Below are 14,371 nucleotides of genomic sequence, written 5' to 3'. Positions count from 1 at the left end.
TTAAGAGGGGCATGATGTACAAGAGCAAAAAGGCTATGCTGAATTTACACAAGACACTAGTTAGACCTCAGCTGGAATATTGTGTACAGTTCCGGGCACCACACTACATGAAGGATGTGAGCGCATTGGAGAGAGTACGGACGAGGTTTACAAGAATAGTTCCAGAGATGAGAAACTTCAGTTATGAGGATAGAGTGGAGAGGTTGGGACTGTTCTCCTTGGAAAGAAGCCTGAGAGAAGATTTGATAAGGACGTTCAAAATCATGAGGGGGCTGGACAGAGTAGCTGGGGAGAAACTGTTCCCCCTAGTAAAAGGATCAAGAGCGAGAGGGTACAGATTAAAAATGATTAGCAACAGAAGCAAATGTAACGTGCGAAAAAACTTTTTCACGCCACGGGTCTGGAATGCACTGCCGGGAAGTGTGGTGGAGGTAGATTCAATGGAGGCATTCAAGCGGGATTTAGATGCTTATTTGAATGGAAGCAATGTGCAGGGACATAGGGAATGGTACTAAGTCATGATGCTCATTTGGGGAGTTGATGCAGACAGGGTAGACCAAATGCATTGTCACAATTCTGTGATTCTGTGATATTTTAAGCAGTAAATCTTTCCTAATAGTAATTGACAAATTGTAATTTCGCTCCACTCGAGAAACTAAGATGAATCTTAAAACAGAGGGAATGTTTTTTTCCTTCAGTCTCACAAACTATATAACTTAGCTAGCATCTCTGGGAGTTCCAGATGGGGGATCTTCAAAGATTCCAGATGAAATGCCTCAGCTTAACAATGCAGTAAATGCAATGCAATAAATTTCACCAGAACGATTAGCAGCGCATCTTTGCTTTAAACAGCTGCCTGCTAAATTCAAAAAAAGAGCAAGAGGCCGGGTATGTGTGAAATTTCACTTTAAAGGGAACAATTCACTCAGAAAATGAGACAAAAACAAACGGCACCATCCCCCTCTCCCCAACCGCTACTCCTCCCTTGAACTGGCTGATCACCACCCAGAGAATAATGCTCTCTCCTCTACATCCCCATTCCCGCACACCAAACAAACAAGCGAGGCACATTGAACCAGGTCTAAGCAGGTCCTACAGGTCGCAGCTCCTCGCCGCACCGCATTCCCTCTTGCTAGCTGAAAACCCTGCTGCTAGCGAAGTAGCCTCTACTCAGGCTGAATATTAAGAAGCGACAAGAAAAAAAGCTCCCAAGCCCATCCCCATTACATATATATATATTTAAAAATCCAACACCCCTGAAATGTTCAAATTCCCACTAGGAACCATGTTGGGCGGCACGGTAGCACAGTGGTTAGCACAGTTGCTGAATGGCCTCCTTCTGCACTGTACATTCTATGATTCCATGATTGAAACATGAATATGCAATTTTTACTTATTTATTTCACAGTAATTTGAGTTAATGTGCTTCACTTTAGCAATTCTGCACTAATTTTTATCAACTTATTTACTTGGTACAATAACTAATGCCTGGTTTGAGCCAGAAATAGGTTAATTAATTGGTGTTAATTAAATAAAAGTGTTCTCAGGCATTTTATTTCGCAACAGTAGGTCACTGTGCAAGTTAAAACAATCTAATTTGAAATGAAAGGAAGAGAAATTCATTTGCAGTGCTATGCTGATTTACATTGATTTACTGGGGAAAGCGGTCCTGTGGGCCACTGCCTTCGTAGCCCGCATGGCATTCTTCATTGATATCATTGACCGATGAGTTTCTCCCCCAAATAAATTAACCTTGAGCTGCAAGAACCCAGCGGAGTTTGAAAAAGCCTAGAATCTGGAGTTTAATCTCAGTGATAATTCAGCTTGCGATGCAACTGACACTTATACTTGAAGTGTTAAAGCACTAAGTTATGCTTTATTTAAAACAAATTAACAAAAAATTGCTTTAGTTTGGGGCGGGGCAGCCAACATCCGTGTTGTGCATTACCTGTGCAATGTGGGAGCACCTGGATGGTTTGTGTATCTGAGATGACTGCATGTCAAACGAATCTCTCCCTTGATACCAGCAGTCAAGCTTAAAGTTTCTGAGCTTCAGAAGCAGCTGCAAAAGCTTTATCACACTCAAGAGGTTGAAGGATTCTGGGTTGAGGATTCCAGGCGACAGTCACCTTGAGGGGAAAGTCACTTTGTGCAAAAGGAAACTGAAGAAGAAAGAGTAGCTAGGAAGGAGTGCAGGGAATTCCTGAAACTGCAGAAATGAACAATGGTTCACGACCAAGTATACACAACATTGGTTTCTGGTTGGGCAGAGATTACGTTGTACAACTGTAGGCATCTCATAATGCTGATGAGGGATAGCGTGATATTTGAGTGACATGGAATGAGCAGGGGAATTCTCTCTGGTGTTGCAACCAATACATAACCCTTAATCAACATCACTGAGACAGATTTTCTGGTCATTCTGACATTGCTGTTAATGGAACCTTGCGGTGTATAAGTTGGTTGTGGCATTTCTTATATTACAACAGTAACTACATTCATATATATCAAGTATACTCAGATACTGAAGTGGTTCATGTTCAAATGCAGCATGACATGGATAATATGCAGGTTTGGGCTGACAAGTGGCAAGTGCTATTTTTGCCGCAAAGTGACAGGCAATGATCATCTCCAACAAGAGATAATCTAACCATTGGCCCTTGACATTCAATGACATTATAATTTGCTGAATCCCTCCATTATCAACATCCTGGGCATTACCATTGACCAGAAACTGAACTGGACCAGCCATATAAAGACTGTGACTACAAGAGCAGGTCAGAAGCTAGGAATCCAGTGGTGAGTGAGTAACTCATCTCCTGTCGCCACAAAGCCTGTCCACAATCTACAAGGCACAAGTCAGGGGTGTGATGGAATAGTCTCCACTTGCCTAGATGAGTGCAACTCACCTCATCTCAAGGTGATGTGAGAGTAATTGCCCTTGATATCAAGGCAGTATTTAATGGAGTGTGGCATCAATGAGCACTAGAAAAACTGGAGTCAATGGGAATCAGGGGGGAAACCCTCTGCTAGTTGGAGTCATACCTAGCACATTTGAAGATGATTGCGGTAGTTGGACGTCAGTCATCTCAGTTCCAGGACATCACTGCAGGAGTTCATTTGGGTAGTGCCCCAGGCTCAACCATCTTCCGCTGCTTCATCAATGACCTTCCTTCTATCATAAGATGAGAGTCGGGATGTTCACGCATGACTACACAATGTTCAGCAGCATTCACGACTCCTCAGATACCGAAGCAGTCCATTCCCAAATGCTGGAAGGTCTGGACAATATCCAAGGTTGGGCTGACAGATGGTTAGTAGCATTTGTGCCACACAAGTGTCAGGCACTATCAAGAGATAATCTAACCATCACCCCTTGACATTCAATGGCATTACCATTGCTGAATCCATCACGATCAACTTCTTGGGGGGGTTATCATTGACCAGAAACTGAACTGGACTAGCTGTATAAATACTGCGGCTACAAGAGCAGGTCAGAGTCGAGGAATCCTGCCGTGTGTAACTCACCTCCTGACTCCCCAAAGCCTCTCCAAGGCACAAGTCCAAATGTGATGGAGTTTTCTGCTCTTGCCTGGATGAATGTAGCTCCAACAATGCCCAAGAAGCTCGACACCATCCAGGACAAAGCAACCCGCTTGATTGGTACCCCTTCCCAAACTTTCACACCTTGCACCACTGATGAACGGTGGCAACAGTGTGTGCCATCTACAAGATGCTCAGCATCACAAAGACACTTTTGGCAGCACTTACCAAACCCACGACCACTGCCATCTAGAAAGACAAGGGCAGCAGACACATGGGAACACCACCACCTGGATGTTCCCCTCCAAGTCACTCATCATCCTGGCTTGGAAATATATCGCCGTTCCTTCACTGTCACTGGGTCACAATCCTGGAACTCCCTCCGCAACAGCACTGTGAGTGTACTCACACCACATGGACTGCAGCAGTTCAAGAAGACCACTTTCTCAAGGGCAATTAGCAATAGCTTTAAATGCTGGCTGCGTCAGTGAGACCCATCTCCTGTGGATGAATAAAATAAACATACTTCATTAGCTCTGAAGCTAATGTCCTGAAATGTAAATGCAAGTTGATGTTTGTCAGAATGTTTGAAATTCTCCATCATGAAGTCATTTTGTGAAAGAAAACCAGTCCAAATTATGGAATATTTTCTTATAAATGTTTAAGTATTTATACCCAGAGACATGTTTGTTGTTCCACTTGTACCCCCTTAGGAGCATTAATATCCTCACTCCAATGAGGTGCCTCAAGTTGGGCTCTCTACTTCCGTCAGTCTGATCAGCAGTCTCTACATGCTGAAAGTGTTCCATGTATTACATCTCATCAGGGAGATTCTGTGTCTTAGATGACATGCTTTGTAAATTCTGCCTCGTATTCCACTGAGGTGGTCACAGTCCAGATGGTGCTTGTTTGCTCATTTGCAAGCAAGAAAACAAACTCTGGCAAATGATGCTGCATGCCAGGTCTGACTATTTAAAGTGGAGAATGTTGTATGACTATTACTTTACACTGGCCCTCAGTACATGTGGCTCAGGGGAAATCAACCCGGGATCCAAATTCTGATTTCTGTGCAATGACCTCTACTGTGAAAAACAGGTGAGAAGAGGATTGGACTCCACGTGAAGTCCTTCACAATGGGACAGTCGCTCATCATGTTTTCTTATTATATGCATTCTCTGGATGTGGGTTTCACTGGCAAGGCTGGCATTCAGCACCTCTTGAGAATAGCTGCTCTCTGTGTAGTGAAGGCGCTCCCACATTATTCAGTAAGAAATTCCAGGATTTTTCTCTCGTGATCATGAATAAATGGCGATATAATTCCCAAGTCAAGATTGTGAGAGTCGGGCAGCACGGTGGCGCAGTGGGTTAGCACTGCTGCCTCCTGGCGCAGGTCCCAGGTTCGATCCCGGCTCTGGGTCACTGTCCGTGTGGAGTTTGCACATTCTCCCAGTGTTTGCGTGGGTTTCGCCCCCACAACCCAAAGATGTGCAGGTTAGGTGGATTGGCCACGCTAAATTGCCCCTTCATTGGAAAACATGAATTGGGTGCTCACAATCTTGTTTTTAAATAAATTTAGAGAGTCTTGGAGGGGAACTTGGAGGTGATGGCTTTCCCGTGGACTTGCTGCTTTTGTCCTCCTCAATGGGCGGGGGTGAAGATTTTGGCAGCTGCCTGCAGTGTCCGTAGTGGATGGTACACCAATGGTGGAGGATGTGAACGTTTAGGCTAGTGGATGAGGCTAAATTTTCTCATTGGTATTATTTTGAAGCTAAACTTACCTCATACTAATGCTGATTGGAAAAAGTGGGCATTTATTGAAAATATGGGCTTTGCCGACTGGTCTCATCCTGACATAGGGGCCAACAAAGTAGTGCCTGAGGACGTCTGAATCTTCAGAGGTGTGGAGGAAAATGTTCGGTTAAAGTGCTGAATACATCCAGTTGCTGTGTTTTGCTTTTAAAAAATGCCCAAAAGACTTTGGCTTATCTTCCCAACAAGGGCCATGTACATATTATTATCCAATTTGAACTGTGTTATTCTCTCTCTGGGGGCGGGGCTCTCTCTGGGGGAGGGGCTCACTCTCTGGGGGCGCGGCTCTCTATCTGGGGGCGGGGCTCTCTGGGGGCGGCGCTCTCTCTGGGGGCGGGGCTCTCTGGGGGCGGGTCTCTCTCCCTCGGAGCGGGGCTTTCTGGAGGCGGGGCTCTCTCTGGGGGCGGGGCTCTCTTTCTTTGGGGCGGGGCTCTCTGGGGGCGGGGCACTCTCTCTGGGGGCGGGGCTCTCTGTGGGGGCGGGCTCTCTGGGAGCGGGGCTCTCTGGAGGCGGGGCTCTTTGGAAGCGGGGCTCCCTCTGGGGGCGGTGCTCTCCCTTTGGGGGCGGTGCTCACACTCTGGGGGCGGGACTTTCTCTGGGGGCGCGGCTCTCTATGGGGGCGTGGCTCCCTGGGGCCGCTGCTCTCTCTGGGGGCGGGACTCTCTAGGAGAGGGGCTCTCTCCGGGGGCGGGCTCTGGGGCCGGGGCTTTCTGGGGGAGGGGCTCTCTGGAGGTCGGGCTTCCTGGGGCGTGGCTCTCGGGGGCGGGTCTCTCCGGGGGCGTGGCTCCCTGGGGCCGCTGCTCTCTCTGGGGGCGGGTCTCTCTGGGGGCGGGGTTCTCTCTCTCTGGGGGCGGGGCTCTCTCTCTCTGGGGGCGGGGTTCGCTCTCTGGGGTCGGGGCTCTCTGGAGTCGGGGCTCTCTGGGGCGGGGTTCTCTCTCTCTGGGGGCGGGGCTCTCTCTGGGGGCGGGGCTCTCTGGGGCCGGGTCTCTCTCTCTGGGGGCGGGGCTCTCTCTGGGGCGGGGCTCTCTCTCTGGGGCAGGGCTCTCTGGGGGCGGGGCTCTCTCTGGGGGCAGGGTTCTCTCTCTGGGGGCGGGGCTCTCTGGGGGCAGGGTTCTCTCTCTCGGGGCGGGGCTCTCTCTGGGGGCGGGGCTCTCTCTCTGGGGTGGGGCTCTCTCTGGGGCGGGTCTCTCTCTCTGGGGGCGGGGCTCTCTCTGGGGCGGGTCTCTCTCTGGGGGCGGGGCTCTCTCTCTGGGGCGGGGCTCTCTGGGGCGGGGCTCTCTCTCGGGGCGGGGCTCTCTGGGGCGGGGCTCTCTCTCTGGGGCGGGGCTCTCTCTCGGGGCGGGGCTCTCTCTCTGGGGGCGGGGCTCTCTCTGGGGCGGGGCTCTCTCTCTGGGGCGGGGCTCTCTCTCTGGGGGCAGGGCGCTCTGAGGCGGGTCTCTCTCTCTGGGGGCGGGGCACTCTCTCTGGGGGCGGGGCTCTCTGGGGCGGGGCTCTCTCTCTCGGGGCGGGGCTCTCTGGGGCGGGGCTCTCTCTCTGGGGGCGGGGCTCTCTCTGGGGCGGGGCTCTCTCTCTGGGGGCGGGGCACTCTCTCTGGGGGCGGGGCTCTCTGGGCTGCTGCTCGGTGCCAGCCCGGGAGTGAGCGGAGAGCCAGCCGGAGCTCAGACTCAGCGCGGGCATGTGAGGCGCTCCGGCCGGGGGAGGATGTCGCAGCCCCGGCTGTGGCCAGCGACATCACCGCCCTCCTCAGACTAGCGATGTTGACGGACCCGGTGCCCGGTTTCCGTTCGGTGTCCGAGCGCTCCGGCCGGGAGAGGCCGAGTTGAGTGAGCCGCTCCCCCCCGCCCCCCAATCATGGACAGGTCACGGAGGATGTGGGAAGGGGCGGCCCCCGGGCCCGGCTCGGGCTCCGGGTCCGGAAGAACTACTGTCACCTATGTTTTCGTTTACAGCCCGAGCACCGTGGGCGCTGAGCCGATCATCACCCCAGCTGCCGTGCACAGAGGACCCAAGCGCAAACTGTACAGTGCGGTTCCCGGACGGACCTTCATCGTGGTGAAGCCCTATCAGCCCCAGGGGGAGGGGGAGATCCTGCTGCACCGAGGGGAGCGAGTCAAAGGTTAGTGTGGCCCTCACTCCCTCCTTCCCTCACTCACTCCTTCCCTCACTCACTCACTCAGTGTGTGTACAGTGCTGAACCACCCATCTCACTCCACCTCTCTCACTCTCCCATTCTATTCCCTCTATCTGACTGTTTCACTTTTTCAGTAGAACTTATTACCCTCCCTTTCCAGCACTGACTCTCCTCGCCTCGGCACGATGTAGTTCGCAATCTACCTGTTCCCTCTCCATGGTGCTGAACTCACCGTACCATCTGTACCTTCACCTTCTCCATGGTGCTGAACCACGTCTTTCTCTCCGCCGCTCACTGTCCCTCCCACCGTATGTCCCTTTTCGATGCTGCTGAATACTTGGGCTCACCTACTCCTTTCTGCATGCTGTTCAGCCCTTCCTGAGGTCCACACGCTCACTCAGATCTGAATGATCTCTCGGTTGCACGAACAACACAGTCCTGGAATCAATTCACTTCTAACTTTCCAGTTCAATTTTTGACCAAAATGCATTCATTTGTTTTCCATTTCTGCATCATCCTTACATGCCACATGCAGAGGCTCAGTCCAGTAGTAAAGGTAAATGTGCTTTTTTCTTCTTCTTCCACTCCCCCAGCCCCCATCAGTCCCTCCCTACCGGTCCTTTAATTTCACTGAGGTTGGATTCAGGGTTCCCACTGTCCTGTTGCACCGTGTTCCTTCCCCCCTCTCTTGTGTTTGTGTGCATTGTGTAAAGGGTGAGAGGGGTCAGGCATGAGTGAGTTGTGCTGAACCTCAGGACTCTGCCATTAGCAGTGTTCAATCATTCTGGTTGCAGCAACGGGGTTCGTCAGAGACGGGCTGATCTCAGAGCCTAGGAGCTGCTTTCTAACTTCTGTCTCCAGCTGAAAAAGCCCAAGAGGTGGATGTTCTTTTCTCAGACTTCTGGCTTGGAGTATTTTTATCAGATAGTAAGTGAATGAAGTGTTAGGGGCAAAGACTGTTTTCATTTCCTTTGGTGCTGAGCCTGACATTCCTTTGTGCACGTTGGTTTAAGCTTGTTCATTTATTGACATCATTGACATTCTCTGTGGGTCTGCCTCCAGTTCTTAACTCCTTCCACTGTTGTAGAAAACCATTGGGGTCTCAGTCCACTTCTTACATAATATCAAAATGAATGTTATTATGCCCTTGCTGTTGTCTAATATACAGCGGAGGGTCTCATCAAACCCCGTGAATTTCTGTTGTTTTCTTGCGATCTTTGCCCGAACCTCTGGTTGAGAGTGACTCCATTGATCAGTCACAGTTCTGTCTTATGTGAGAGGATCTTATCTTAACCTCTCACCATTCTCGCAGGTGAGTGCCTTCGCTTTGGTCCATGGAGCTGATTTCATACAATGAAGGATAACAATGAAGGATGTAACAACCAAAAGATCTTGCACACTAGGAGTTCCCAAGGAGAGTCATATCAGAATCCGCGTTAACTTTGCTTCTCTCTTCACAGATGCTGTCAGACCTGCTGAGTATTTTCCAGCATTTTATGTTTTTATTTCTGATCGTCAGCATCTGCAGTATTTTGCTTTTATTATCTTTGTACTAGTCTATCTAAGTCTATCTTTGAAGTCATCTAAGAACATTCACTGTTGACTAGCTCCCCACAATTACATTGTTAATGATCCCCACACATTCCATACAACTGCAAGAAGCTTTCTGAGACTCTTTGCATCACTGTAATTGAATTCTCTAAAACACTTCCATATCCTAAAACTATGGACACCAACTCAGAACATGGAATCTTCTTAAGCACAGCCAAGAATAAAAAAAATTATTGCCATTCAATTTTGTCAATATTCTCTGTCTCGTTCCTTTCTTTCATCTAATGTTTTCCTTCTCTCAGCGCCTCATTTCCTCCCACCATGCCTCCCGTATCCCTAAACATTTACCCTCACTTAGTGCTGTTGTTTCATGCTCTCACCTTCTGGCCTTATCACTATCTAAATGTTCTTTCTGCTGTTTAAGTGCAACTCGCTTTCTGTCTTTCTCTCTAATACTATTTCTAATTCTCTGTTTATGCTGCCTGTAACTCTGTTGCTCTCACTCTCTCTACCTCAGCTATCTTTATCTAACTGGTCCCCCATTTGTAGACTGAAATGAGAGGCTTTGTAGGTTGTGTGATCATGTAGGACATTACAGCTGACCTTCCATCCTCATCGAACATCCAAATGTGCATGTTCACTTTGCCAGGAGTGGAAACTATGTCTGATGTTTTTCCCTACCTTGCCTTGTAGTTCTTTGGCAAGTTACACTCGCTTTAACACATCCCCAGTGTGTGTCAGCTAACTCAGCACAGACTTTCAGCATTTAAGACCAGAATTTGCAGACAGGAATCTAATTGAGAAGTTCAGGTGGTTTGCATATGCAATAATATTTGGCTGGGCGTGAATAATAGGCTGGAATCTAATCCAAGAGTTTTGGGTAGCTTACATGAAGTACAATGGATACCTTGGAGTGAAGAATCTAATTAAGGGATTCAGTGATTTATCTGTCGAATAATCTAGGAGTGATTTGCACCATGAAATCTAATAGAAGGGTTATGTTAGTTTATGTTTCAGAAGAAAGGGTAGCTGGCACACACTTACACAGATGGAATCAAATAATAATAATACTCTTCATTAATGTCACAAGTAGGCTTACATTAACACTGTAATGAAGTGACCATGAAAATCCCGTCTTCGCCGCACTCCAGCGCCTGTTCGGGTATACTGAGGGAGAATTCAGAATTCCAATTCACCTAACAAGCATTTCTTTCCGGACTTGTGGGAGGAAACCAGAGCACCCGGAGGAAACCCACGCAAACACAGGGAGAACTTGCGGACTCCGCACAAACAGTGACCCAAGCCGGGAATCGAGCGCGGGTCCCTGGCACTGTGAAGCAACGGTGCTAACCACTGTGCTACCATGCCACCCCAATGGAGGAATTCATGTAGTTAATATAAAGGATACCTTAAACGCTGAAGGTCATCAATTGTCATGCGACAAAGCCACTGGGAGTAGGGGTGTTATTATAATATGGTAAGTATATGCAGGCAGTAATACAATACAGATATAACCACAATTTGAACTTTAGCATTTTTACTGTAGAAAAACATCTGGTGATTTACAGAGGGATGTCTTTTGGGTGAGATGTTATAATTGAAGTCTGGTCTAGGGTCTCAGGTTGCTATAAATTATACCATCATCTTATTCGAAATAGAGCAAGGAAGTTCTTCCTGATGTCCTGGCCAGTTATCCTTCAACCTACTCCACTAATGCAGGTGACCTAGTTATGTATCTTGTGCTGTTTGTGGAACTTTGCTGTGTGCAAATTGGCTGCCATGCTTCCCTACATTCCAATACTTGCTTGCTATATTATAAGTTGAACTTCAGAATATTTATGTACTCTGTATTGCAATATAATCTCTGTTGCTTTTTTTGGGATAACCCAAATGTTCTGTAAACTGTAGTGAGTAAAACAGTAGAGGTTGCAGCACTGACAACATGTAAAAGGACTGACTGCTCCAGCACCTACTGTGAGCTTAACAGGCCTGACAGTCCTCACAGGTCCTGGCAGCTGCACAGATGAGTAAATTGATGGTTTAGGCCTTTCTTGGGGAGGCTGCTGCTGGCCCCATTGGCTCCTGGCACACAATTTGTTGAAATCTCAAGTAAACCTGCCACAGTAACAAAGGGCTGAAGTGGAGGAGGACGTTCCCTAGATCTCGGCCTCGGGGAGTACAGTGATTTTGTCTGTCGCTGGATGTTCAGAATTTGGGTTCAGGTAGCTACTGGCCTTTAAGGCAACATGGAGGAAGCTTTCGAGCCACAAATAAATCTGGGAACAATGTCAGCACAGCTGGGGATCCGCCAACTGTAGCCGTTCATGCTGGACTCTACAGCCAAGAAGCAGTTCACTGGCCTATTCCTACATTGAGAATTTAGCTTCTTATCCAATTTATGATGAACTTTCATTGGGTCAGTTTCATAAGCAGCTTGGCATTTTGTAAGGGAGTCTCACACTCCAACACACTTGTACGTAAATGTAGTGGTTATGCTACTGGACTAATAATCCAGAGAAGGTAGGTATAACTATCTCCACAGTTTAATTTGAATTCAATTTTGTGAGACAATAAAATCAAGAAATGACAAAGTAATATTGGTAAAAGTCACCATGAAGTAGTTGTATAGTTGTACCATTCTTGTCCAGTCTGACCTTTTTTGTGACTACAGTCCCAGACCAAAGTGATTTACTTATTATTGCTCTATGAAAATTCATTAGAAGCAAGGGCATGTAAGTTTATAGGGGGTAGGTGCGAATGTGGAGTTAAATTGCTATCAGATTAGCCATGATCTTATTAAATGTTAGAACACACTCCAGAGGCCATGTGGCCTATTCATTCTGATTCAAATGTGTTATAGAGTGTTATTATTATGCATCTTGACTTCCGGTGGCGTTCGTGAGCGGAGCGGTCGCAGCAAAAAGGCTCCCGCAGTTCCACGAAGTTGGTGCTTTTTCAGGGGGCCTCTGGATAAAAAAAAAATTGTTAAAAGTCTTTAAAAAGTTTTTAAAAGTTTCCCGCGAAATCGGGAGCAGGGGAACTGGGCCCTCGGGAGAGGAGCAATCTGGCGCCCCCTCCCCCCCCCCCCCCCCTCACGCACGACAGCAGAGCACAGGGCAGGACAAGTGGTGGCCAGGACCGAAGCAGCGGCCAGGACCGAACCGGTGGCCAGGACCGAAGCGGGGGCTGAACCTGCAGGGAGGAAGGAACGGAGGAGCGACCGACCCCCCCCCCCCCCCCACCCAGCAGGAGAGCGCAGGGTGCGACGAGCGGCGGCCCGGACCGAGCAGCGGGGAACAACCGACCCACCCCCCGCGGCAACCACCATGAGGCAGGAACAAAGAGGGACTCCGGACCAGAAGCCACTCTCCCTCTCTCTCGACCTGGGTGAGTGAGGGAAAAGGAAGGAAAAAAGAACTTCTGCAAAAACAAAACTCTGAAAAGAAAACTTTTAAACTTTTTAAACTTTTTTAAAAAAATTATTTTTGCACTTTTCTTGTTCTCACCCAAAACAAGTTCACCTGAGAAGAATTTTATAAAAGAGGAAAGATAAAGTGGTAAAGGAGAGAAGGGAGGGGAGAAGAAAAAGGGCAGGTGGGAGAAAATAAATAAATAAATAAGAGGGGGGGGGGGGAGGAGGAAAAGAAAAAGGGGGAAAAAAATGCCAGAAGGGAGCCAAAGCAGAGGGAGAAGGTGCACCAAAGGCAGACGGGGCAATGGGTGAGCCAGTTCAGTTCGCCGCATCAAAAAGAGCTGGGCAGACAGGTGCAATCTCCCCCAGGGCCAGGGTGGAGCTGGAACTGGAAGGCAGCCTTTGCCGATGCGCTGAGGGAACATCAGGTAAACAAGGCAGAGGCTAGGGCAGACATCGAGACAGCAGTGCAGGCAGCAATGGCCAAGGCCCTGGCGGAGGTGCAGCAGGCCCTGGACAGAGCAGAGGAGAAATTGGACGCCCAAGGGAAGAAACTGGAAGCCCAAGAGGCGACCATCAAGGAGTTGGAGAAAGCAGCGACTGACGTGAGTGACCGGATCACGGCCCTGGAGAGGGAGATGGCGAAACTGGGCACAACACAGGGGACCCTGAAGGGCAGAGTGGACGACCAGGAAAACCGCTCGAGGAGGCAAAATGTCAGGATAGTGGGCTTACCAGAGGAGATCGAGGATAGAAACCACACAGCATACGTGGCCGAGATGCTGGGCAACTTAGTGGGGAAGAAAACCTTTCCCAGCCCACCAGAAATGGACAGAGCACACCGGTCGCTGCGCCCGAAGCCCAAGGCAGGGGACCACCCGAGAGCAGTTATAGCTAAACTGCACCAGTACCAAGATAGGGAAACAATCCTGCGCTGGGCCAGGAAAAACAGAACCTGCAAATGGGAAGGACATGCCATTAGAATTTACGAGGACATTGGGGCAGACCGAGCCAGGAGACAGGCCGAGTTTAATAGAGCGAAAGCAGCTCTTCACAAGAGTGACGTGCGTTTTGGTATGCTGTACCCAGCGAAACTCTGGGTCACATACCAAGAAAGAGAATACTTCTTTACAGCCCCTGCCGAAGCAAACAGGTTCGTCGAGGAACATGGGCTGGAAAACCACCAGCGAAGGTAAAAATGAGGGGGCCCTGGCAGGGGGCAACAACGCGCCAACGGGGGGGAGGGGTGAGGCAACCCCAGGCCCCCCCGCCCTCGCCACGGCGAACGCACCCTGAACAAAGAACAAACCACTGCCCGAGGGACCGCTTCAGGTGGGAGGCCAGGCCCCAGCACGAGGGAATGAGAGTAGCGAAGAAGGGAGAGCAAGCAAGAGGAGTGCAGGGTAGGATGGGGGAAGAACGGGCAGAAAACCGTAGAGGCCGGGCAGGGGAGAAGCGAGACAGTAACTCCCGAGAGGGGGGCCACCATACTAGCAGGAAAGCTAGCGCTGGGGGCATACAACAAAGCAGGGCCGCAACGCGCCCCCAACAGGGGGGAAGGCGCCAGGCTGGAGGTGGGGGGGACTACTTAACAGAGACGGGAGAGTAAACTGATTCAGGTACACGGGAAAGAGGGACAAAGGAGGGGTACAAGGGAGGGGGGACACAGGGAGGGAGAGACCGGGGAGGGGTGACACAGGGAAGGAGGGACAAACAGGGCTAGAAAAGGAATAGGGCTACAAAGTGCCACAACCAAGGGCTCGAAACAAGGAATGGCTGCAAGCACCCGCCCAGTACGGTCTCTGGGCGAAGGGAGACCCCAGAGTGCAGGGGACTACCCGCATGGCATACGCACAGTGGGCGGCCATGTCGGGTGCCCCCGGGACAAAGGGAAACCCTGGAGCACAGGGACCCGACCGCATGGA

At 49.7% G+C, this 14,371-nt stretch overlaps 1 protein-coding gene across 5 annotated transcripts in view; it reads left to right on the top strand.

Moving 5' to 3' along the window:
- LOC140387908 (SH3 and multiple ankyrin repeat domains protein 3-like) overlaps window positions 1-14,371 on the top strand; it is a 1,536,301-nt gene that overhangs the window by 1,103,146 nt on the left and 418,784 nt on the right. For all 5 annotated transcript variants that reach the window (XM_072471211.1, XM_072471213.1, XM_072471209.1 and 2 more), the window contains exon 14: window positions 7,302-7,468. In XM_072471211.1, coding sequence (XP_072327312.1) covers window positions 7,302-7,468 — 167 coding nt within the window. The remainder of the gene's footprint in view (window positions 1-7,301; window positions 7,469-14,371) is intronic.

This window comes from Scyliorhinus torazame, chromosome 13 (genome assembly GCF_047496885.1).
Source record: "Scyliorhinus torazame isolate Kashiwa2021f chromosome 13, sScyTor2.1, whole genome shotgun sequence".
Lineage (NCBI taxonomy): Eukaryota > Metazoa > Chordata > Chondrichthyes > Carcharhiniformes > Scyliorhinidae > Scyliorhinus > Scyliorhinus torazame.
This window is presented reverse-complemented; position numbering and strand designations above follow the sequence as displayed.